This window comes from Bombus bifarius, unplaced genomic scaffold (assembly GCF_011952205.1).
Source record: "Bombus bifarius isolate JDL3187 unplaced genomic scaffold, Bbif_JDL3187 scf7180000009243, whole genome shotgun sequence".
NCBI lineage: Eukaryota > Metazoa > Arthropoda > Insecta > Hymenoptera > Apidae > Bombus > Bombus bifarius.
This window is the reverse complement of record NW_022884989.1, coordinates 2,231,314-2,258,916: the sequence shown is the minus strand read 5'-3', so window position 1 is coordinate 2,258,916 and position 27,603 is coordinate 2,231,314. Positions and strand designations below refer to the sequence as shown.

General features: G+C 37.2%; 1 protein-coding gene and 1 long non-coding RNA gene across 3 annotated transcripts in view; both read left to right on the top strand.

The window, feature by feature from the left end:
- Nucleotides 1-3,873: 3,873 nt before the first annotated feature.
- On the top strand, nucleotides 3,874-5,870 carry LOC117214806. The gene is made up of 3 exons (XR_004488942.1): nucleotides 3,874-4,104; nucleotides 4,214-5,699; nucleotides 5,807-5,870. It is a non-coding gene; the product is annotated as an uncharacterized LOC117214806 (long non-coding RNA).
- Nucleotides 5,871-13,590: 7,720 nt separating this feature from the next.
- LOC117214802 (calcium/calmodulin-dependent 3',5'-cyclic nucleotide phosphodiesterase 1-like) overlaps nucleotides 13,591-27,603 on the top strand; it is a 96,028-nt gene continuing 82,015 nt past the window's right edge. Inside the window, exon 1 of one of the 2 annotated variants that reach the window (XM_033461150.1) lies at nucleotides 13,591-14,366. In XM_033461150.1, the coding sequence (XP_033317041.1) occupies nucleotides 14,183-14,366 (184 nt within the window). In that variant the 5' untranslated portion in view covers nucleotides 13,591-14,182. The remainder of the gene's footprint in view (nucleotides 14,367-27,603) is intronic. The other variant, XM_033461152.1, reaches the window with a different exon arrangement.

The following is a 27,603-nucleotide window of genomic DNA, read 5'->3' as shown; positions in this document are numbered from 1 at the left end:
GTGTATATTTGAAAAAATCGTACTTCTATGCTATGTAGATTTTGTGCTATTTTTTGCACGGACTTCAGAACATCCTAATCTAGCGTAGATGTGTAAATGCTGTGACGCGAAATTTTAGGAAGATGATGCACAATTTTAAACTTACGCAATAAAATACTGCGCGACTAAAATTTCAATTTTAAACTTTCAAGCTAGTCTTTATCTTGATTTCTTTTATCTATATCTCGTATTTTTCCTAATTTAATAATCAAAATGAAAGAACAAACAGTTGTTTGATTCTTCACTAAGCTGACTGCTCGGTTTAATTATCGTAAATTACTAATACTATCGCCCTTTATTTTATTTGTCGTTTCTGCATTTAATTATTCCTTTCCTCCCTTCACCCTTCTTACGACCAGAATAAAAAAGATTATATCCGATTTACTGTACATTATCAAAGATTCGATTTTTAATCCTCCTCGAACAAAGAAAATAGACGTAGACAAGGAGGTTCCGTATAATGACACGTTTAATCTACATCGCTACGTTTCACTTCCGCTTGTTTAACGAGTATACAGGTATTAATTGATAGGTACATAGTGGCCGCAGTACTTTCCATTAAGCGCGACCTATGATAAATGGAGGAACGATGCATTATCTAGGATCGTGTCTTTTACTGACAGCATAAAAACATTGACGTCGTCATTACCTGGATATCGCGGTGCCTCGGGTTACGATCGTTTGGCGTTTCCAACCTCGAGGATTCCCCGTCTAAAAGGCTAACCTTATTTTTACAAAGCGCAATTCCATGCAATCTATACGATCATACGATTGCATACGGCGATTAGCATATGGAAAAATCGAGAAAACTCAACGTGGTTATGTCACGCTTGTCAGGCTTGTAGAGACGTGTTTGAAATGAATTAGGTATTGTCGAGTGGCAGCAGGAATAGCGTTTTCCGAGGAAATAAGGAGAACTTGGTAATCGGATTTGAAATTGACAATAGAGGAAGAAGTTGGATTTTTGACAAAAATCGTATATGCAAAATATTATAATTGATCGTACAACTGACGGAATCCTTGGACCATTTCTCAATTATCCTATCATGAAGTTTAATCATTTTTTTGTTTGGTAAAATAATAAAATGTAATAGAAAACTCGTAATTTCTAATATAAATAAGAAAGAAACATATTTTATATATATTGATTAATAAAATTTGGAAATCTATCGTTTTGTATCAATAGAGACACAAATGGACAAAATATCCCCAAATAGATATGGTGGAGGATTAATTTAAAAAACTTATTACAACGTAAAATAAACTAATCTAATTCTGATCAAAATCAATATTTATTATATCTTTTGTATGTTGGGCAAACGATATTATTTCCAGACCCTTGAGACAGCTTTGGTAAGCTCAACGGCTTACGCGTAGTTTATTTTACGATCCATTCGTCAGAAGGAAACTCACGCGCAAATATTCGACCATGCTTTTAAATTATTCTACCCTGCGGGAAGCGCAGTTTTCCGCACCCGTTAAACCGAACCCCGAAGATAGTTCCGGTCGATATTTCCACTCGGAGTACCTTTTCACGCGTTCCCAGCTTCGTTAGTAAGGATCTGGGAACTTCATCGCCAGAACCCTGGACCGACCATCGGACAATTAAGGAAACGAGGGCTCGTTTCTTATCCTCATGGGGCAATAACACACCGATGGCGCTTCATTTGTCCACGATACAAAGAACGTTTCTTTCATTTATGATTCAGACATTATTCGTTTCTGTTACAGCCATATACATACTTCGATTTTATTTCTTTCGAAGTGAGCAGCTTTTAGATTGCTCTGCTATCTAAACTTTTGCTATCGGAACAACTCTTTATTATCATTTATGGAATATAATGGCGTAAAAAGATAGTTTTTCATTTCTAAATGGAATGATTATATATGTATATCTTTGTATTTCATTAAAGGATTCAAATGGCTTTAAAGTAATGGGAAGTTAACAGAAGAAAATATCGTAAGAAAACTATAAATAAGTTCGTGTAATTTCTCTCATTCATCTATCAAATAACACATATTTATAGAAATTCTATATGATTTATAACTACAATATATCTAAACTACATACCTAAAAAAAATTAATGTTTCTTCATATGTAGAAAATTAATGTAATTAAGTGGTAGTGTATTTTAGTTCCTAATTCTATCTGCTACACGTTTATTGCAATATTCGAAGAAATAGAGAGCGACCTAACCTTCTATAAATATTTTATAATAAACTATATGCATATTATGGAATATTTATATATTAAATAAAATATTTTATAAGCTATTTTCATTTGTATATATATGTATTCATGAACATATAAGTAATTGTTTTGACATAAGTATTCTTTCCAATAAATATTTTCTGTTCGAGTTGCTATTCATTGCAGCACTCTGTATACTAATCCCATTTATAAGACGCGGAATGATATATGTACACAACACAATGAACACAATCGGAAGCGAGGTCTTAATCTTCAAATTTCTCCGTCTAGTTGTAGTTCTAATAACCTGAATGTGTTACTGTCACGGTGATACATTTCTTATTCACTTCGACGTACACACGAGACATAAACATACAAGTTACATTGTTTATTTTTTCAATAGACCAATGTAGATGCTTCAAATGTGATACTCTTTTAAAAATAGTAACAAGGTCGAGCGTAAGAAAGCAACGAAAGAAACAAACAGTATATACACAGTATACACAAAGGATTTCAATTCTTTTTCGATAACATGCAATCTTACTTATATAAGCTTACTCAAACACATTAAATTTTAGCTAATATATATATAAATATAACATCATTAATGGTGTCGTATTCATCATGTAACTAACTATAAATAAATTTGTAAGAAAATAAGATAAAATATTGTTCAATACCGGACAAAATGGCGAGCTGGTGATCGTGGATATGGAAGGAATATGGAACGTGGAGTACTACGGCTTGGAGCGACGTAACTCGTACTACATTGCACATTAGTCAGTAACTTATTCAGAATAAGACGTATTTTCACACCTCTCGAATAAAAACTTTCGTAAATATGATTCACTGTCAAGTTTAACATAGGCGAACGACGTGACTGGCTTGCCTGAGGACTCGTGTAACAGTGAGATTATTGGCGCGCTTTTCTAAGTTCGGGGCCCCTCGGCTATAGTCGGACGTGACGTCATCGAACTTCGGATTCCTCCGGATTTCGCATCGTAGAAAATGATAGGGCGTTAAATGCACAGTGGCTTATATTAATTAATAATATTCGAAGATTTACCGTACAGGATTGTTATGTATATATTGTATGAACTGTTTAGAATATTTTCATTTCATTAGCACGAGATTTCATTATAACGAGACACGACTGTCATGATGATATTGATAGGATTGAAACCAGCGTGAATATTTATATACAAGTTACAACCTAACCCCAAACATAGTAAAAAATAAACACAAGGTATGAATAGTAATTTTAAATGTAAATTTACAAAATGATCTTACTGAATATTGAGACCTATTAATATACTGAACAACTTTTACGATCTCTGCAAAATGTATATTTACGCTAAATATCTTATATTATAGTTACTATTGGGTTGGCAACTAAGCGATTGCGAATTTTGTCATTAGGTGGTATTGACAAAATCCGCAATCACTTAGTTCTCAACCCAATATGCATACTTTTAGATTTGTTCCCAACTTTATTTATTTTAAGTTAAAATTATTATATCTGTAAAACTTATATAAATTTAATTGTTAACAGTAAATTATCAAGTATCTGCAGATCTACCGGTATTTAAAATGTATAATTAATTGGAATTTGAAGGAAAATATACTTCCACAGTTTGCAACTTTCATAGTAACATTGTCCATGCACATTGAAACGTGGTACGAGATTTAATTAATGCATTACTTCGTTTAATTAATATTAACGTACGTAAATTTTCAGTTATGAAACAGCAAATAATACAACGCTAGCGAAATCCTTAACTGATATTATATTCTGTCATGTTTGAATGTTTTATATGAAAAATATAGTTTTGAGAAGAACGAATGCAACGACCCAAAACAAGTGGAGGATCACGGTAAAGTTATTTCATTTTTAATTTTATCTTGGTTATTGCATTAGTAGAATTGTAGCTGTGTAAACCATTGATTTAACGAATATTATACTGAAACACAAATATATTTTAGGTTACTTGCTACTTACAATTAACGTCATCAATTATTATTCCACGATAATTTGACCCATCTCTTCATTTTCTTCAAACGATAATGTTACAAATACTACATAAAAGCATTTCGTATTACAAAACCTTGGTAATCGTTAAGTGTAATTAAGAACAGACGTATTCATTTGATATTGAAAATAATTTTTACTTAAAGCTTCGATAGAGGTAAGATTCAATCGTAGAATTTATCTTGAAGAAAAAACGAGACATTGATACTATTATCGTGAAGAGAAAACCTCCCGTGGCTTAAAGCTCTTTCACAAAGCTTCGAGAAACTCATTTTTCCGAGCTTGTACGCGGCTATCCGACCAGTAGAGATTTCCAAGCTCGATAACTTCTTATTCACATCATTCAGTCACTCTGAAATTCGTTATTGACATTATAATAAATTCATGATATTAAAATCTCCTTTTTTCATGTGTTAATCTAGATGTCCGTGTAAAAATGGAAATTCTCTAAAAGGGGAAGTGATCATGATTAATACGTAAAAGTGTAAAAATATACGAAATGTACACTGAATATGAAAATATACAGAATAAAATATTCATTACGATATTCGGTAATCGAGACGAATTTTTGCTTATGTTTAACAAATAACAAATAATGAGGAACTATTCCATTGAAACTGTTGGTTATACCAATGTATTAGATAGATAGACAAATTTTGTCGGTTCTTGCATTACATGAAATAAAATATGATGGTGTTCAATAGAAACTAATTCTACAGAGTAACTACAGACGTCATACTCCAATAATATATAAAAGGACGATGGCTTTTTGTTTATTTTATGCCAATAATCGAAGTGGGGAAATATCAAAGAATGAAATCATGTGTGTCGTCGTACGAGTTCAAGAAAGGTAGAGGTACAAACTTGCAACGGCATTTATCCAGCGTATGATAAAGCTATAAATAAAAGAACATGCTAGTGATGGTTTATTTGTCATCGCCCTGAGAATATTTCGCTTCAAGACCAATCGTAGCTAAATGTCAAACGTACTTACCGATGACTTCATAAGCTCTAAGGACTAACAATTCTCTGCAGAGGGATCAGTTGAGAAATAGATGGAAAGGAGTCGTAAAATTAAATTGTTAATACGAAGTATGAGGTCACATTTTTTAAATAATGGAAAAGTTCGATGCAACTTAACTACGATCAACACTAATACAGCGAACACAATAAAACATTAACACAATGCATTTTCTTATCGAACTTAATATGACTGTATAATAAGCAAATGTAGCTTAAAGCTACCGCAGTTACCCAAGGTTTATTTGAAAGAAAATTGAAACGAAGTAAGTATGCATAGTGTTTGAAGAATAGTATGAGATGCATTTGTTCCATTCACGTGTAAGACTGCAGAAATGAGAAGTTGTGAACTCGACGAAATTAAGCATGAAACGAAAATTTGCTTTGAAAATCAAATATATGGGTATGACAGTAAGGAAGGTAAGGTAGACATGTACAAAAATTGATATCAGAAGTTATTATAGTATAATGGAAGAAAGTAAGAGATGAATTAAAGAAAATATTATATTACTTAATACCTTTTTTAGAGGCAGGAAATCTACAAACTTTTATTGATTGGGAGAAATTAGACAGGAAGGTACATTAAACTGGTAGGAAGCTATAAATTATGTATATTAAACCATATATGAATTTACAAGGATCCTTTTAACAGGTTAATTCTTTCCCGTCCTTGATGTTCAATGTCTAACGAAGGAAATTATTCATGAAGCGAGATAAGAAGTAGTTATGAATTAAAACCATGCGTGTGCGATTTTATTCCTGTGGAAGAAGTATTATATGTAGAGACGAATAGAATGTCAGAGACGCATGCGATGAATGTAAAATAATCCTCGCATCTATTTGAATAAGAAATTTTCTGCAGGACTTGGCTAGATTATGACTGACGCAGTTTCTTTTAATTTTCAGAAATATTAAATCATATACTGCAAAAATCAAATAGTTTTGCCTTTCTAGAAAAATAATTTATAATCTACTTGTCATATTATACACTTCAACGCTATTTATATAAATTTATAATCTTCACAACCTACAATTTCTTATAATACAATAAAGTACAAAATATGTGCCAATAAAAACGAATATAAATACAAATGTGATGTCAGTATCAGGAATGCATTATATTCGAAGCAAATAACCTCTTCTAGCAGAACAGAATATAGGTACGTAATGGTACAATAAGCTTGATAAAATATTATTCTTCAAATCAATATTAATTGCAACGTAATATTTTCCCAAGCCATTCAGTTTTACCGAGTCACTAACAAACGTTTCGTAATGGAAACAATCGGAATTGAACGACGCTCATGCATATCATGCATATTCAGGACGTAGCGCGATAAAAATGACGAAACATCCCCGGTTCGACGTTACTTATATTCCCAGTACGTCCTACGACGATATATCAACGTCGCTACACCGTTCAACGAATTTTTCACGCGGAAAATTGCTTCCCCTTTTACGCATCTTCCCGATGTTCTTCACGATGCTTCCTATTTCCAGTCACATAAATACCTTCGCGACCGAATCAGCCATTACTCGAGCGAAACTACTGGAAGCACATCTCTGTCTCACGGTTAGAAGCAGAGTCTTTGCTGACTAATTTACTATCCCTTTGGAGTAAGCTTTATGGATATTTGAAGTCATCTCGCTCACACTCGTCCTAAGGCGTATACTCTAGATCGTGCAAAGATGAAGATGGGCCACAGTATGGAATATAGCATAGAGAGTGTGTGGGGGAAGCATGAGGGATATCCACGATAGCGTCGTTGGTGAGGCATGACGAAGCAAGGGTTTGCCACTCGAGGTTGGAGCTAGTGTCGAAGGGGAGTTGGAACGGTTCGTTGGACGCGGTGAGACTCCATATACTTCCCTCTGTGGGCTGAGGTTTCCGCGAGCGTAACGCTACCGTGTAAAACAGATGTAGCTGCGTACTGCGTTTGAATTTGAAATGTTCCCTACTTCAAGTCGTAATATGAAGGGGATTTACGAAAGGCGTCTAACCGAGGTACTCGAATCGAGGATTTTAGGCGGCCGACAGAGAATATCTGAAGCCTCTGTATTGGTAATTACGCGACCCAGGTCGATTTATGTCTGACCTAAATTAAATCCTTCCAAGCGTAAATTTATCTATCGGTATAAGCGGAGGAACGCGACATGTGGAGTGTAAAATACATTCTGCCTTTAAAGGGTTGTTCTGTAGAAAGCGATAGAAGCAAGAGCACTGTCACGTGTCGGTAGATAAAAGATTAAGTTCTTCTGCCGTGTATATTAGAGTACATTAACGGGGGAATCTATAAATGTGACACAGGAATCGAATTAAGGACATTAGCCGTGGAAAAAATTCTCGCAGCTAACTCGAACCTTTTATCGAACTCCCCCCTCTCTCTCCCTCACTCTTTCTGCAACTTGCAATAAAGTTATTAGCATAAAAAATTTGTCCATCAAACGTAGGAAACGCTGTCATTTTTGTCAAAATTGATGAGTTTATAGAAATTTAACAATAGTACTAAAAAATAATACATTAAAAAGATACATTAAAAAGAAACTCAACCGTGTTATATATGCAAATAAGACTAATGATAAAATGTTAGAAAATTATGGTCCTCGAGGGACCTCGTGTCATGCGGGAGAATTCAATTTCTGTTTCTCATTGAGTTGCTATCCTTCGAAATATGTACCGAATTGTTCGTTATCCGGTCGTTCTGTTTGCATTAGACCTAGAAGGGGAGTTAAGGACACTGACGAAATAGAGTTAATCGCGCTAAATTTACATAAACCAAGAGGATCGGGTGGAAGGAGATGTTAGAGCGCGGTTAGTGGGCGGATAACTATGGCGACCAACGCGAAACATTTTATCGCAACACAGTGCTGAAACTATGGAAGTACATCGGCGCGAAACGTTGGAAGTGTCGAGAAAGTCGATAGCTGCGATCAGATTCACTGCCAAATTTAAATTACATTTGGAAAATTCACTCGATCAATGACGCAGTTTTACAGGGGAGACTGAACGATTGTTAATTTCAATTAAATCGAACGTGACAGACGCCTACAAATGGAACGGAGCATACTGTTAAAGAAGGGAGACAAGAGAAGACAAAGAATACAATTAAATGCTAAACATTTCCCATTACGCGTTTGGAAATAAAGTTCAGTTTTCAGCCCGAAGAGATGGGAATAATTCGCGATAGAAAAAGAGAATGTGGAAGGGTGTTATGAGGCTTAGTGAGTGTCATAGACGTCGAGGAGCAAAGAGAAATCACGATGGCGGAAGTGACGCGTTGAAGGGAAAACTACGATAATGAGAGGAAAAAAGGAAACGAGCAGATGAGAAAAAAAGAATCTCGGTAGGATCGTGGAGCGCAAACAAATAATTGGATGACTGAAATGGGAATGAACTTTTCTAATTATTCATGCGGTTGCGTGTTGCTCGTCTGCGTCGCTTTAGGAATTAATCATTTTTATTTCCACTCGCCGAGCGCACAAGCGATTAACTCTCTTCTTGCGCGTCCTTGTGCATTGCTCTATTTCCCGTTGAAAATTCCCAGACTCGTTTTATGGCGTTCCGAGTGAGCGAAATTTCTAAAAGGTTACGGCGATAGTGGCGGGTTACCTGTCGGCGTAAGATGGGAACAGTAAAGGTGAAAGGGTCAAACGAGGGATAGATATCTATCTAGACACGATGCTAAGAAAGACCAACGCGAGAAGATCGAACGATCGAATATCGCATAAACGAAAACGTGTAAGGACAGACTTGAATTGTCTTCTCCCTTCTTGTGTTCCGTAACTTCGTCGTACGTAAAAAGGGTACACTATATGATGATATATGATTAATATACAACGTGTCACAACTTTACCAGCCAAATGTTGATGGAATTTTCTATAATAAAAGAACATGTTGCATAGGTATAGGATGTTTGCCATGTTCATTAAGAAATACGAAATATGAAAAGAATATTGTAAGACAAAGATAGATCCATTATAAATGTAATCGTTGCTGTTAATACGAAGTTCATTTTAACTTTGCTTCGTCTCAATGAATCGGTCAACTCTTTGTATCAGTTCGTCATGTATATTGATACTTGTTTAGTATATCGCTTTTACAAAATTACTTACACGTAAAAATATAGAGGTACGGAATTAAGAGGAATATTCGCTGACCCAGAAATTATTCTCTCTGTATTTTCAATTTTTGTCAAAAATAATTCCAGTAAAGCTTCGAACGATCTATGTTTATGCAACATCTCCTTAAATCCATAATTCTATGGAACTTCCTGACAAAATTTGATCGAAGAAACTGAAACATCTGGTAGCGTATAAATATATAATACATAATTATTATAAGCATAGTATATAATATATACAGATATATAATAATGCAATTTTCTACGCAAGATCTTTCGCCAAAATATCGAAATCTACCGTCTGTCTCTCAATGTATACGCCAAACACCTGGTTCACGATCAATCATCGCAATATCACTGTTTAATCCTAAAACGAAATAATCGTTCCATGCCATCGAGCTTTCTCTCTTTGGTAAACCGACAATCGGCCGCATTGGCATTTGTAAATTCACTTACGACGGTGCTTCTATGTTAATCAGTGTGCCCGAAACAATCTCCCTCGCTTCGACCAAACATCCCCTATCGAAGTAGTGTTCGCCGTAGGGTAATCGGTGATCCCTACGACTTTTCTCCCAAAGAAACTGTCTTCGATGTTTACCTGGGGGTGAATAGTACTCACGAGGGTGAGGAAACTCGTCGAATTCGCGGATCGACGAGAAAAAGCGAACGAAGATACGAGCGGAACCGATGACAGAATGAACGAACGGACGAACGAACCAGCAAACAGAAGAACGACAAGGATGACAGAAATGAGAGTAACGATAGAAAAAGAGAGAAATCTGGGAACGGTGAAAGGGAGGGAGAAGAATGATCGACGTGCAATAAGATGGAAAGAGAAGAGAAGAGAGGGGAGAGAGAGAGAGAGAGTAGTGAGAGGGCGACGTAGCGGGTCGACAGGAGGGTTTGGAGCGGCGTGAAGAGCGAGAGGAGGAAACTCGACGAGAGGTGGAGGTTTGGAATGGTTCAGTTGTAGCGGTACCGCGGCTCAGGTCGCACGTGTGTCTCCGTTTTCGCGTAGATCGCGTTCGCGTGTTGGCGTTCGCGCGTGTATCATTCGCTCCGTCCTGCTCGCTCCCTTGCTCGCTTCGCGTCGATCTTTCCCTCGTGGCGTCATTCGTGGGTTCAGCCGGCACGTCCCTCTTGTCACACGAGTCTGCCGCGTGACGTCTGACCAAGCACGCGGTTCTTCCACTCGCGCGTTGCGCACCTCTTCCGTTCAAAGTTCCCTATCGCCGAACCGCAATCATCGCCACTTCGATGGCGATGCAGAATTTTTCAAATGTGATTTGATCACCCGGTGGATTGTTCGGGATCTCGTCGAGCTGACACAATCAACGAAGAGAAATCGAGGATAAAGTTTGTTTACCGGTGGTTGGATTTTGACAGGATGGATCGTTTGACGGATTGCCGGGACGACGAGTAACGTGATGTAGAAACGGAGAAGTCAGTCACGTTGAGTCTGCTGTTTGCGAAATTGCGAACGGATTTCCGTGCGAACTGTCGAATAGCGAAAAGGATAATCCTGGACGGGTTATTAATAAAAAGTGACGCAGCCACAGGAAGAGGAAATGCTCGATCGAAGCGGCAACGACGCGGATAATCTTGGATAAAGTATAAATAAATATTATCGAGAAGGCGACCAAACTTGCGTAATCCTCGCGGCTAGAGTTTTCAGGCTCGAGCAGGTGCGTGCGACGGGCGCATCTGGTTAAATGACACCTGTGCGAGCGTAGTCGTGTAGACGCGTGAAACGATCGACGAATGATCGTCTCTGGATCCCGATAATCAGCGAATGCGAAGTGATCGATCGTTGTATGAAAAGGTGCGCGCCGTGCGCGTGCCGGCTTCGCGAGAGTGCCGGCGCGCCGGTGCACGAGCGGGTAAACTGAATTTAACGTTATGGTAACGTGAATCGATCGCAGAATACCTTCACCCCTCGCCATCACGATTTTCCGTGTCCGTGCATGCACGTAACGGCCATCGTAAAAACTCTGCGAAGAAGGCGCAAAGGTAATTGAACTATCGGCCCGTGTTCCCCCTCCCCCTACCATTTCCAGGCTAAATTACCCCGGAGAAACTTTGTCGACTTTCCATTCGTGATAACATCTCCAGCTTGCACGAGCAAATTCGAGTGGTTCACGCGGTCTCTCGCGAAATTTCCCGTGCGTGCACTTCTCAGTGGCGAGATCCATCGGATCGATCCGACCGGTCAGACTTCAAAGACGAGTACGGCAAAGAGAAAGGGGTGAGAACCGCATACACGACCGCACGTTAGGTTCACTCGGAAGAATCCTGGCGACGGACACGTGTTAATACGCTGTCGGTCGTTTGGAGGTGATCAATCAGCTCGAAGAGTCTCTGTACCGGGGAATCGAGTACGTCTATCAAAAGAAGCTGGTAGAAGATTAATGCCTTACCTACTTAAGGTTAACGAGCGGATGTGAACGTGTATATTCAATAGCGCCGATTAAGGTTGAATAGTAATTTGCTTATAATCGTGCATCTATAACGATATAAATAAAATTAATGCCAATAATATATTAAACTTGGAATTCTCGTCGATTCGTCGAATTTATCTTTCATCTATGCGGTATTCAAAGTAGCCAACTTTCACGTACGTCCCTTTGATCGAAGAAAGATCGAGAGATCGTTCGATGCATAGCTGATTCCGAGAAGCTGCGCGTATTTGCCAGAAATTTCGGACACGTACGTGACAGGAAAGATTACCGATCGGTGGAACGAACGAGTAGACTGACGACGAGGATTCTCTTAGGTCGTTTGCTCGCGGGGATCGTTAGCTTGTAATCGACACTGGGGTCAGCGTTCGCGGCATAAATTTTTGTGCTGGCGGAAACCTTATCGAGCTGCGTGCAGCTTGGAACGTTCACGAAGGTGTGAAAAAGAAGGAAAAAGAGAATAAGAAGGAAAGTTGGTCTGTTTGTCTGGTCGATAGAGCTACTGGTATATTTATGTTCCACGAGAGCCCGAAGATTTACTAGAAAAATGATGAAAACTGACATCGATGGCCCTTGTAAAGATAACGTAGCACGTTGCTGGCGCGTTCGAAATGTTTTAGAATCCACAGGTCGATAAATTCAAGATCGACAACTTTGGAAACTAGTAGAAACTTCCTCGAGACCGAAATCATCGGTGGTTGAAGAAATTGGCAGCAGTTGATCGAAGGAGGACGTAAAGAAATTCTATCGAAAAATAACGAAACGGGGAATCGTATTTATTAGTCGCTGCCTTAGAAAGAAACTTACGTGGTATCGGAATTAAAAGATACCGTGCATTCGCAGGCGTTCCACCAACGTGAAATTAATCGGATTACGAGCCGACGTAGTTAGTAAACGAGGAAAGAACGAATTACGACGATTGTTCAGCGGACAATTGGACTACTTGTTTCGGTGTAATTCGAAGAATCTCGACGTAAAGGGATAGTGAACGGGACGCGAGACGCGTTGAGAAAGTTACCACGGAGAAAAGAGAAGGATGCTCGTAATCCTTCGCTGGAAATCAGCACGGCCGAAAGCAATTCCAGAAGATAAACAAGTTCGCTGGGAAGCACCGGATGCAGCGATTGTCATTGAAGTTGATCAAACCTCGGAATAGTTTAATGGCCACGATATCAGTTAAACGGGCGAAACTCCTCTCAACATCTCGTTGGAAATACACTGTGGTTTAAACTTTTTAATAGAAGTAAACAATCTTTCGAGTAAAAACTAACTAAAATAAAAAGAAGAAAAATCATGCGATAAAATAGAAGCAAGATAAGAATATACAATTAACAATCGAAGCTATCAAATGGTTTTGAGGACACGGGAAATCGGCGTTAAAGAGGAAATCAAATCAAACGCTCGAAAGTATGTGAGAAATACCAAAGAAAATGACACGTGAAACGCGGTAATCCGAACTGGAATAGAAGCTGGCATGCAACAGTGTGCCTGAAGGAGTCTTCTCAAGTCTCTTCAGGGACGTTGAACAAATTACTCGGGCATACACTGGGAACGCTCGAGAGCAAGAGGAAAGCCATTATCAAACAATTGCTCTACAAAGGGGAACCTTCTCTATTTTCTTGTACAAAACCTTCCAGCGTAAACGTGACGTTCGTGTTACGATCGAAATCCGCGAGATCTTATATATACTGAAAGATTAAATAATCCTTTCAATCCCAAACTTTCGAACTTTAAACGACAAGAAGAAAAAGGTAGTCGATTAAAGCTAGGCCGGTTCACGCGAGTTTCGACGATTAACCGCAATTACAGCTACGTAGCTCGTGTTCTAGCGTTTACAGACGGCCAGCGACGAGTGGAGGATTTCGTGAAACGAGTATATCTACCGGCACGACGTGTTTCATGGCCTGGAAGTAATCCGTGGGAGCTTTTCGAAGCTTCGAGCGCCAGCGGTATTGGTTCGTTAAAGAACCGAAAGAAGTTGGGGCGCAAAGGTAAACAGAGGGGAAAAGGGTAAAATCGAAGTTTCGTTGGAACGTTGGCGAGCAAGGGAAAAATCGTGTGTCACGGACGAGCTACTTTGTACTTTGTCGAGTGAACGGTGTGCAAGTGGAACCGGATGTAACGGGGGTGTCAGCCAACGGCAATGACGAGTATCGAATTCACGTTGTCAGGCTGTCGTGATAAAAACTTGACAACGATAGTAAAAGTCTGTTGGAGATCGTCGCGTGGCTAAGTAGACTAGAGGCGCGGGCATGGTGCGGAAGTAGGTTTTCTTTCTTCCGGCTTCTGCTAGAGAAGCGCAGTACAAGTGGCTCCGAAGAGGACGATGATGTCTAGACAAAGCAAAGATCCCGTGCAGAAGTGCCACTCGGACCCAGGTGCTGCAAGTACCGGCAGTACTCCTTGCAGCCCTGGTAAGCGAATTTCTCGCAGAATAGTGCCAGGAATTCCAAGCTCTTCCAACACACGCAAATGTGTTCTCACCTTGGACGGGTATAGCTACGTGATCGGTAAGTACCGAACCACGATAAGACTCGACTTCTATCGTCCAGCCAGATAGAGCAAGGGCAGGTGGAGAACGAAAGAGGGAAAAGGCTTTGCTTATCTTTCGTTCTTGATGGCGTGGCGCGTACGAGGTATTATCGTCGTTATGTTATACGACCCCGATGGAACCAACTCTTCCATCTAGTCAGAATATTCTTTTCTTTCCTTATTTTTTATAGGCGATATGATTACGGCAAGTCTTCTCGTATTTTTAGTGGTTCGATCGAACGAGCTACAAATCATCCGGGATTTTTTTTTTATTCGATAGCGTCTGGATGTTACGGCGAGTTTCCTCAGGGCGAAAGTCCGCGTAAACTTGGACGACAGTTGTGGGTCAACGAGAATGCCTGTTTTTCTTTATTGCTGTATTCCGTGCTATCACCGGCATTCCTCTGTCGCTGTACAGGCTCATTTGCAAAAATAATCAAAAGTTTATTACTCGGAAAGTACACGCAAGAGCGTCTCGTCCGAGAGTTTTGCTTGTACGAGTGTAATTATTCTCTGGTACCCAGCACGCTCGGTGACTGGTGCAACGTCAACTTCGTGATTTCAACGACCTCGTAAATCGTGTGTTCTTGCTTATACGTAATCGTGCCGCGTCTCGTCTTTTGCCCTAATTAAGCGAAATACCCGTACACACGCTCGAGGTTCAAAACGGGTAACCATGGTCGGAGGAAAAAGGGAAAAATACCGGGTAAGCTTAATTAATTGAGAAACGCGCGAGTGGCTAAGCAGAGAAGCGCGAACACCTTTGAATTTCGCGAGCCTTGTTTGTACGTGGATTTCTCGTTGAATCGAGGTACGAATACGGCCGGTTTATTATCATCGGCAAAGAAACTCGTTGTTAATCGAACGTTATTATGTGCATTTCAATATTGTACATATTAAATAGAACTTCAGAGATTACGAAAATTCGCAGATTTCGTTCGATCCTGTTTTTATCGGATAAATTATTATTTACTCGGGTTTGTGTAATATTTAGCATTTCATTCTCATATTCTGTCAACTTTTACGCTCCAAATGATATTGCAAGATATGTTTAATTTTGCGGCTCAAAAGAGTGATATCTTTTGTGCACGTTAATGAAGGTTGTCTATTTTCCGATAAATTTTTATGTCATTGTGGATCCCATCATGTCCTTTTATAGTTTACTATAACGAGTATGTTAGTATACGAGTAAGTTAATCATGTCGTTTTATAGTTTACTTCTGATGCACATTCATATCGTTCTTAATTTAAACATTTTTGTTTAAACACGAATGCGTAATCTGTCGTAGTAATTAAACATTTATATTTATTTGACCAGTGTGTTCTGACCGGATTTTCTCACATATTTCTTATTTATTATATATTATATTATACATTATACAGATACTTATAAAAATAACAAATAACGCGTCTATACCATTAGCTTCATAAATATTATATTTTATATTTCGTACAATAATAATGATCTAATAATCATAATTATCTTTACTTTTTTCAATTTCAACATCTGTCGAACGCAAACTCTTCGTGAACAACTCGCAACCGAGTTTGAAGATTATTCGGTGTTTCTCCTTAAGTTCGAGAATATTTCCAAACTTTGTGTTCCGCTATTCGTAAATGGAATACGGCTGTTTATAAACACAAATACTCATACACATGGCAAACAGCACGTTTCGGCTTTTTCCCTCTTGCCTTCCATTACGTGACATACGACTTATAAGATAAAACTGTAATGTCACGTCAAAAATAAAAATATTAGGTTGCTCGGAAAGTGCCGTCGCCACATTTTGCTTCTATATTTTCAAAACGAAGTTTCCACAAATCACACGCGGTTGAATCGTATATTTTCACATAAACAACATAAGCTACGAAAAAACGGTATTTCATTTTTGGGAGAAATTATTTCGTCTTGAAAATTTGATTAGCAAATTGTTCCCTCGCACGATACACTGCCGAGAATTATAAATATTATCGTACCGTGAAAAGCTGTATACCAAGTTCTTTCATAATATAGAATTGAAAAATACATTTCCTGACCGATAGATTGCTTCGATTTTTATAGAATTTTTTGTCAGGAGAAACGTTCAACACTTTCAATCAGGCAGTAAATACACTAGGAAAAAGAATATTTGAAAAAGAAAAATGAAAAATTCAGCAGCGATGGAACAAATGAACCGCCAAATAACTGGAACAACAAAGGCTCTAATCGTTGAATACAATAAATGTTACAATAACGAATATTACATGGAAGACTAATCAGTGGAAATTATTGTTGTTAAGTTGAGAGCCAGATTTCCATCTCATCGTATACATTCCTGCCGTCTACATGGTCGCCAAAAAGTACGTACAATACATTTTTCGGCATTGATGCCATCGTACCGTTGCAGTTTAGATCGCCGATCAAATTCAGCCGAATACAGCGACACCCATTGTAACCGAATGACCCATTCTTCCTCGGTGTCAAAAGTTATCGAAGGCGAGTAGAAGGCAACCTCGTTTGTGGAGCTCTTAATTCACTTGGAGTTCATTTACATTGAACTTTGTGTTCGAAGCAAATCTATTTACGACACGGAGCAATGTTGCTGCGATGGTAACAACGTCCTCTCGACTACGACGACCACGACCACGACGATGAACTGCACGTGCTCTTCGTTATAAAACAAGCAAGCAAAGTGGAGACGGGAAACTCGAGACAGAGAAGCAAGAAAGAATAGAAAAAAAATGCGAAAGAAAGGGGAGGAAGGGACATTTACATCGCGTGCTACGTAGCGCGCGAGAAATTACGGGGAAATATTTTTAACGAAAGAACTTGCAACGCGGCGCACGAAATTACAAAATGCCTGAAAGCAAGTGATTTTATCATTTTTACTGGCTTCAGGTTCTCCCTCTAACACCGTTCTTGTACTTTCTTTTCATCCGTCAACCGTTTGAAATTAACCCACGTTTACACGCCGCATTCACTTCCCTCCGAGAAGAATCACAATCGTGAAGCCCGGTTCGCTTCTCTAATTGTTCAATTTTTTACCTGGTCTACCAAGTACAGAAGTTAGGAACTTTTCTGCTTTACGATTGTTCCGATCGTGAATTATGAATTTATTTCTTCTCACCGAATACCGTACTGTAACTGTAAATATTACGTGGAATAATTTATGTTCAGGTTATAACATTCGACGATGTATTTATCGTTCGCTTTTATCCGCATTTGTATCGATATAATAACAAGAGTTATAACAAAAGAAGTAAAATAAGTACCGTATAACGTAAGAAACATATTGCGATTTACGTGTTTTGTCTGTCGTCCGTCTTAATATTTGTATCGTAAACGTCTATTTACGATTGCTGGGATTTAGTATTGTTCCACTCATCTAATTTCACGTATATATTCTAGGAACGTGTTTATGCACAAATTATTCTAATATTGTGTTTTTAATTATTTCATATGAGCGAAATTTGGTATTTGTCCTATCATGATAAATAATACGATAAATAATAGGATGAATTTCTAATAAAAATGGATATGATTATGCGATTTGTTCTAAACGACTAACAAGGTAATTTACTAAGACATTAGGAAGAATAATACAAGTATAAAACATGGGTAGAAAATTATCAATAACATCGTTAATCATTTATATGAATCCATTTGTCTCATCAACTTAATTTTCTAAACCAACTTTGGAAAAATGAATACTTCTAATAATCAATTAACGTATTAGTTAACAATCAACGCCTAATAATCAATTAGATGTAATAAACGTATTACATCTAATTTGTAAATTCCATATTGTTAATTTTTATTTCGTAGGGTCTACCCAGATATTTTCAGAAATATTGTGTCCAATATAATCCATACATCTACCATTAATCGTCTGTTCTTTACGTAACAATGGGAAATTGCGTTCAGTCCTGTGACATTGCTACTTTCGAGACTAGAGTGTTTCCGATAATCTTAGTTCCAGCGGCCGTGATAATGTCAGTACGTCCGAGATTTTTCTCAATACCATTTCTCTTTTGTTTTAGTGGAAAATCTCCCTAGAATCCCCATGGATTTGGAGAATGTCATTGGACGTTTAAAAACTAGCACAGACTGCAAAATCGAGTATTCTTTGCCATTTATTTCCTGTTTTGCTCGTTTTTCTCGATTTTCTCGATTTTCGCAACGACCTTTGTTCCTTTCTTCGCTTCTTCTTTCCCGGAGAGACTTTTCTACCAGCGGAAATCCAAATAGAGTACTCTTCTCCTGGTCGAGAAAACAACACGCGAATTCACCATATATCCGAATCCACCCTATTGCATCCAATCGTTGACGTAAATACAAGTATTTTTCCGCGATGAAAGTTTCGATGGAATAATTAATTGAATTATATAAATTATTATATTCGATATTCTTAGTATTCGATACAATATGCGACGTTATCTAAACATTAATTTTGAAAAGAAGATATTTCAGAGTGCCTTATGACATTAACTTTAAATTTTTCATTCTTTTGCACAATTAGAAATTCAAAGGAATTATGAAAAATCCAAATAGCGCAGCATTCTTAAGAGTTAACGCGTCTGCAATTCGTTGCAGTCCGTTTATCCTCGAATAAGTGACAGCATCCGTCATTAGTCGAATGATTACGTTATTACGAATCGTTTCACGAATCATTCTCGAGGTATTCCTTTCTCGCAGTCGAGTTTGTTCGCCAATGGATTTTTGCAAGTTGAGTCGCTGCAGCTTTTCTTCGAAAAAGCGAGCTTCGTCGTGCATTCTAGTTTCTGGTAATATTATTTCTTCCTTTGCACCGATACTATGTCGTGATATTGCACGTGAAAAGTTCGGTTAGCGTACTCTTACGAAAAGATCTAGAGTCGTGCGACACGGTGAGACAGCCCTGATATATGAATATAATTTCTCTGAGCATGGACGTGGTAGAGAAAAATATTCTTGTATCTTTGATGGATAACGAAAATTCATGTTACGCTAGGATTTATGTAGTTTCTTTTCAACCATGCGTATGCTGGTGGGAACATTTCGTCAAACGTCTATGTTTAGCACGATATAAAGTATCTTTTGCGATTAAATGATCATATCAAACTATCAATCGAGATATATCAATGTATCAAACATCAAAATCGATCGTGAGAACTTTTTCTTACTTTTCTATCATTACACGATGACTTGTGAATTTTATCACGAAGAAATAATCGCGGTTCTGTTTACGAATATCGTTGTTTTATCGCTCATTGTATGGTCCATGGTATACATTTTTTCTTTGAATATATAAACATTTCTGTAACTATTTGAAACTTCCTGCAACCAATTTTCAGAGAAAGAATTTATAAATATTACACCGTTTTTGCTATCGAAGGTAAAAGGGGCAGTATACGAGTACGTGGAATTTACTCAGTTGTTTATTAAGAGTTATATAAGCAAGTGTAATTCTCACGTCATGTATCGTGTACTTGCTTCATTAGTAACCTCATTACAGTAAAAAGTCTATTTCACATATTCTTCGAGTCGTAAGTGTGAGTGAGCTGTCGATGGCGTACTTCGAGTAAACTTCTTCTTAATCAAATAGAACAAATAAAAGAGGAACACCGTGATCTATGAATAAATAAATGAAATTCATGGTTCTTTGCCTCCAGATCATGCGATATGACTATTTAAGGGACAATTAGTTTATTAATATTTTTTACTTTGAGGCAATTTTCATTTAATTAATCATTGTCTCCTGTTCATTGACGTATACATTTAATTGAGAACAAGAACGGGCCAATCTGAATATTTAATGAACTGAGCGAGTAATTCGTTGTCTAAAATGTTTGATTTGCAAAAATTGGATGCCTCCATTTTTGTATAATTAATACAGCTTGTTGGTGAAAATTAATTGGTATAAATTAATGCTATGAACTTTTATTTAAAAAAACGTGCCTTAGTTCATGTTTTCTCTGGTACTTGCTTATTATTTTAGTTGCTAGTTTAGTTAATAAAATATTTCCCATTCATGTGTACCCATAAAGCGGAAATAAATCACTATTTATAGTTTATTTAATAAGTTACAAGATTCTATAAAAAATTAGCAGAAACGCGAAACATCTTCTATCTTTGAAATAAAATGAAAACGAGAGAAAAGTTTTAAGGAAATGCAAATTGTAATAAAAATTATTCAGATGCGTGCTGCTTCTTGGAAATTGAAATCGGAGTTTCCAAGTTCCCAAACTGTGGTATCTCTAATTGTTAAATTAAATTTGCACGCCTGGCCATTCCGGGTCACCAAGTTTCTGAAGTTTTAAAGGTGGCACGATCTTCGATCGAATCAGAAGTTCCTCTAAATATATTCGTCAGCTACTTTCAAGTCTTATTATAGTCCTGTCATTATCCGTGTTTCGGCCGGCAGCCGAACATGAAATTTTTATTAATCGTCGTCATTAAATGATACGCGTGTCTTTGAAGAGAGAAAGGAAAAGGCAATTGGCCTAAACATGTTCAAGAAGGACGCATGTATATGGTTGAAATAATAATTTCTCTACCGGAGGTTCCGCTTTGTCGAAAAACGATTACGTTGCTTACAGCCCTCTTAATTACGCCATATCGTTAAAGAAACCTCCGGGCAATTTCACGTGTGTCGTTCCGATCAACTCTTCGATCGAATTCCTTTTCAGCAATCACGTGATCGGGTTGCGTTTCGAAGTAGAAATATTTTCTTCCTTTCATTAGCAAATAAGCTAAATCAAATCGATCATTCTGATCTATTCTGATCTATCATAATCTTTAATACATTTGTTCGATAGACTACGATTTTTGTTCAGGAGGAATTTGAAGACGAAAAATGCATAGAACGCACATTTGCAAAAATATATAAAATAATCAAAGTATCGTATTCGTTAGAATCAGACTGCTGGTATTTATGCATTTATGACAAAGGTAAAAATGTGCAGGAATCTAAGCGAATGACAACAGTATGACGAAGGTAAAGTACGTGTCAGTATGTTTAGAAAATAGTACATGCTCTTATATTCTTCAAGTTTCGATGGTTTATCTTCTTACGAAAAAGATAAATTTGAATAAATATCGGCAATCTAATAATTAATTTCTAATATTGATCGAGCCCAGCCATTGTTAGCTTATAAACTTTGTACGAGTCAAGCCTTTCGCCAGAAATGTTATTGGATAAATTAGATATTATTTGAAATACGAACAAGCTGAACATGATATAGCAGAATAGATTGAATCTTGAGTTTTTAAAAGCACGCACCATCGTTTTATCATTTTCAAACGTGTCATATATTCTTAAGTGGCTTTAACTTGGCGAATTTGAAACAAGCCTGCGCGAATTGTTATAGATAGTCAAATTGCTATACAGAGAAAAGCAATTAATTAAGATGGCTCGCCAGTGAGAAGTCTTAATAGAAATAAGCGAAATTTGGTAGTCCGAACTTTATTGTGAAATTAAATTATTCACGTTGGAAGGAAGTGGGCTCGCTATAGATACGATCCTGTATCGTTCCATTATTTCTATTCTGTTCTCTAATTTTCGTAATTAATGCTCTCATTTACTCTCACGTGTAACATCGAATTTTCTTCTGTTATGAGAAACGTTATTATGAAACGAGTGGTCATTGTCATACTTGCTACAGAGACATGCAAGAAAGTAATAATAACATCTTGCGATATTAATAAAATAATTGCGTAATAATTAATGTAATATTAGTTCAATTGTGTAGGAGGAATCTGAGAAAGAGATCAATGACGAATATTTTACGTGCATGCAAAGTATCTTAAAAATAGAATTATGTAAATATGAATAAATTTCAATACTTAAGAAAATATTGTTACAAATGATGGAAGAATTCCACGGAGAACAAACACGTGCGTTATAGCGTCGAAAGTAACGTCACGATGTCTATGAACAATATCATAATTACAATGAACCAATCGTACATTCCAACATACCTGTAAATCGTGTCTCTTCGTAAAGCGTTTTATTGGATTTCGAAATTTTCAATTGCGTCGCTTTCGCGTCTCTGTGATCTGCGTCGCTCGAAACGTAATATACTAAATATAATACACTGCCGTGTAAAAGCATTCTGCGCAGCATAAAGGAAGGTACAAATGAGAAATATTCCACGTAATACGTAGAATGCTGAGAGGACGCGATATATATATTTTTAGAAGAAAAAGGTTCTTCATCAAGAACGGTATCCATGACAATAGAACGCCATGATTTTTCTTGTGTCGGCCGGTCACTTTACAACGTCCACGCAGAAATTGACCATCTCGAAATTGAGTCGCCACCTAATGGTTCCTTAACCCTCCTGGTCGTTCATTCCCTCTCCTTTGGACCTACAAGGGTGTCGATTGGCTGCCAAAAACTTATACCAGTTCCCTCTTCTCTCCCTCCTCTAGGTCGAGTTCTATAAAAAAACGAAGTAGCCCTGGGTGACCCGGCAGTTTCGCTTTCACAAGTAACAGATTATGTCTTCAAGGAGAAGATCCTCAAGAGAGAGGCGTCGTCCCTGATTTGAAAGAAATCTGGCTCCCATTTCGAGCGCCGTCGAATTTCATGTAGATGTTTTGATTATTCCGATTGTCTGGCATTAAGCTGTACTTACTGTACTCGTATACGATCGCCTTGGAATATCGTGCGCATAACTTCACCTGCTGTACTAAATCGCACAACGATTATACATGACGATAATAGCAACAAACAACGTTGATTACGAGTAACAATAATAGATGATGATTTCTACGAATTTATCAATCGTCAACAATTTGCATATATCGGTTAAATTCATACATCGTGACCATCGATTCGCCGAATACGTCCGGATACTTACCTATGATCGGCAGTGTATGTTTCTACTTATAGTGTAGGATATACTTTAGCGTCTTGATGAGTGACGCTTCAAGGACAGCGCGATCAATTCACCAAGCAACGAGTATAGACTGATCGGATTAAATTAAAGGCTGGCCTGTTATTCGTGGACAGTTGTCTTGACCCCGGACGTTATCGTCGGATTCAATTTAGAGAGTTGATGCAGTCAAGTGAAACTATGCGCACACAGAGGTTAAGGCTATTAGTCCACAAGGCAGCGTGTACATCGTTATATTCTAGTTTTGATGCTGGCACGAATGCTGTTTCGATGTTAATCGATTTTCGTCGTTCGAAAGTTACATCGATCTAGCAAGTGTAAGTGTAACGTAGATTTAATTATATGTTTGAACTGTTTCTCTATTGAATGGACGGTTCAGCATCGATATTTTGTTGTTGCATAAGAGGGCTGGAATTGTAAATGTTCGACTCGTTAATTTTGATTCATCACTATGGGACGTCGAACGAATCGGAGCCGGGGGAGGAGTTGAGAAAGTTTTAATCAACTTTTCAGATGAACACACGAGAAAGTTTCTATGAAGCGGATTAATCGAGTAGTGTTGCTATAACGCAACGAGATAACTATTAGACTGTAACGTGTGAACGATTGAGAATCATAATGATGTACGTTAGCTACCAATTTCCACAAGGTGGCGTGTTCCACGTTTATGATTATAAAAATTTCATTATATCTTTTCCAAGTTATGAAAATGTATCGGGTCAAAGTTATGACTTAATTGATACTCAAATACGCATTCTGAAATTCTTGAATTATACCACTGTGCTTTTTTAGCCCGTCGCACACGTACGACGACTACAGTGAAACAATATAATAAATTTTCTTTGAGTTTCCGAGATTTATGCCACTTAAGTATCGTAACGTGAAATAGTCGATGAAGGGAATAACTTGATACGATCGAAGATACAAGTCTTTCGAAAATAGATGATAAATAAATGATAAATGTTCTGTTACGTCAAACTGTGATACAGTTTTTGCTTTTTTCGACGCTTAAACAATTTACGATTTCACGCTTCAAGGGCAGCAATCAATTAAGCGCGCGTAGAAATTAGATATGGGACCGAATTAGAAATTCCATCTATTCGCGATGGAAACGCGGGCAGCATCTCGCGCACGACCATATGACTGTGTCACCGTTTCATTTCCTGGCTACGCGATGAACGCAATATTGCCGAACGCCTGCCCCAAAAAGCGTTATCTGCGGTGACGATTCTAATAATCGAGCATCGATTCGCGATTGCCCGTATATTGTCGCTCGATTGTCCCCGAGATTCCATTTAACGCCAAGTTTGCCACCTATTACTACTACATTTAAATTTCGATAGCTCTACGTGAAAAGCAAGGAATTTTTAATAGCGAGTATTAAAACTTTATTCACTACTTTTATTATTTTCTTGCCTCAACCAGGAAATTAAAATATGAATTTATTCATCTCAGAACATCTTTATTTATGGATCGTCGGTGTTTTAATACCGGTGTTTTAATAGATAGTTAATATCTTTATTAAAACGAATTATATCATATTCGTGTCATATTTATGAAAAACACAACGAAATTGCTACAGAATACATTTGAGATTGTTCCCGCCAAATATGTATAATAAATCATTATTGTATTATCTTATCAATTTCTATCATATTTCTCGAGAAAAAGACAGTAGCGAATTTCAGTCTGTGAGTTTTTGCGGCCGCATGTAAATTACAGTTACACTTCTCTTTATTACGATGCGGAGTAAAATAAGAGCAACCGCTAACAACGAAACTTCACGGCGAAATACCAACGAGAAAACGTTCTGCAGATATTGCTTGGTTAAGAAGAAAAAGACACGGAACTGCAGCGGCGTGCAATTCCTAAAGTCACGACTGCATCGTAACTTACAGTCACGTTAGATATAGTGCCTATTCGATAGTAGCTCGCGTAGATTAAATCGTAAAATCGGTATCGCGCGTTAACGAGATATTCGTCAGGGAAGACATCGAATTCCACGTAGAATTTGATACACGTGGATATTGTATTTGACAATATCCCGTACTTCGCCCTTTTTTTAAACGTTACGATGTTCTGTGGTTGGTAGCATGGAATTGCACCGTGTACCTGTGTACAGTGCCTCTTGCAATAAAAGTTATTCCATTGAATGAGACTGCGCGTAGTTAAAAAATTTATTTGAAATTTTTGATACTCTCATGAATAGACTGTGAATGTGTAAAGTTGTTCCATTGAATGAGACTGCGTGTAGTTAAAAAATTTATTTGAAATTTTTGATACTCTCATGAATAGACTGTGAGTGTGTATTTATGAAAAAGAAAGTAGGAGTACAAAGATACGCGCGGTATGCTAAAATATGTTAAGTTTCGTGAAAAAGTGGTCGAAGATTCCGATACTTTCGGAGTCATTGAGAAAAATTTATTTTAAAGCGGGTAATAAAAATAAATATTCAATATCCTTCGATATGCTATTAGATACGATATCGAGGAGCTACAAATTTCAAAAACTGTATATATAATCAGATTGCGCGGTTTGTACGAACGTATCTTCCGAGCCGAAATTTTTATCGATCGCGCCCTGATTAAATTTTTGAAATATTATTCGATACATAACGATAATTGCAATTAGCAAACCTATCGACGAAATGAAAATCTATTAATCATTTTCATTATTCCCTTCATTATCCTAATATCGCTCTTTCAATTCAAACGATCGATAAAAAATTAGATTTCGCTATAGAATATTGGATGATATAATTATAGCAATGAAATCTCCTTTTATCGTATAAAACACGATAACATCGCTATTTTGCAATTCCGCTAATTCCATCACTTTGTGTTATTTATACTCACTGGATGAATATTCTCGTTAAAAGTGGTTAGAAGGAAAGAATCGTTAGCAAAAATTAGAAACGATAATACAGAAATGTGGCTGTAGATCGTAAGGCTAATGTTAATTCTGTAAGCGTAAAGTCCATTAATTATAGTGTAATTTTATTGAAACGTAGCCAACGTTGAAAAAAAGAGATGCATTATGGCAATTTCGTTCGTTAGTTCGTTAAATCATTCTATTATACCGTAATTGTACTGATAACTTCATCCTGCAATTTTCGTTCATCGAATCGTTTGCACTCTTATGCATCCAGTCCTACGCAGGCTAATTTCCTAACCGGAACGTAGTACGATCAGTATACGTTTCCATAATATTGACTCTTCAATTAAATCGCAAGATAATTACTGTTTTTTTTCGATAATAATAAATAGGAATATGTCTTCGATCAATTTATTAGAATTGTCACTTCTGACAGATTCCCTTGAATTTTCGCAACAAATAATTTATAGCGGACGCGTATAAAATATTTAAAATTGGAATCGGAGAGAGAAATCAACAATTAGCAACAATCTTTTCTTGAATCTTCCTCTAATTTCTACGTTGCGTAATAATGTTTTCGCGTATTCAATTCAGTTTAATTTCCTTTAATTCTTTGGCGAATCGAAACTCGTTATTGGACCGCGTGGAAGGTAAAATTACCAGGAACTTGATTCCTGAGATTGCCGCTGGTTCGGCTGACTCTGAAGAAGTTTAAGATGTCAAGTATTTTTCAACGATGTTTCTCGAAACTTTGACATTTACTAGTCTTTAATTAACTTTTAAACGAGAAATTGGTGGGTTAGAAAATTGGATATTTATAAAAAATAGCTTAATTTTCCGATAGACAAACTAAAATATTTGTTTGGTAATTGTTTAGAATTTTGTTAGCTATCTATTTGTTGTATTAATATACAATTAGTATTGAAATATTCTTTCAATTTAGCTTAATCCTTTTCGGATTCATTTACATCCTGGCCTAGATTCTAGAAATATACCAGACATGTAGCTAAAGTTACAATTCCCTCGGCATAACGAGTTTAATTTACTTCAAACAAATTATTCGTCGAAAGCTTCGGCGAATGTTCAACAAATATTTTTTAAACTCCAATTTCGCTTTATGCTCTCATACGCGCTAAACGTTATAAAGTAAATCAGCAGATTTAGTTTACCGTTCCCAATGGTAAACTTTCAGTTTCACCAGTTCCATTTGGGTTCGCCATTTTCAATGAATCCTATCGGTCTGTATATTCGTTCTACTCTCTATAGAAGGCAAGCCAAATATATACTTATCGCCACACAAAGTGTTTGCAAGCTTTCACTAATTTTTTAACAGAACCAAGATAAACAGCTGGAAAGTACATGTTACATGATATATTATAGGTATAAACGATCGTATGAAAAGCACGCGGTTAACGTTCCTGTAAACTAATTAAAGGATAGGGTCTGTACCTTTCATTCGAGTTCCCAATTATACAGGGTGCT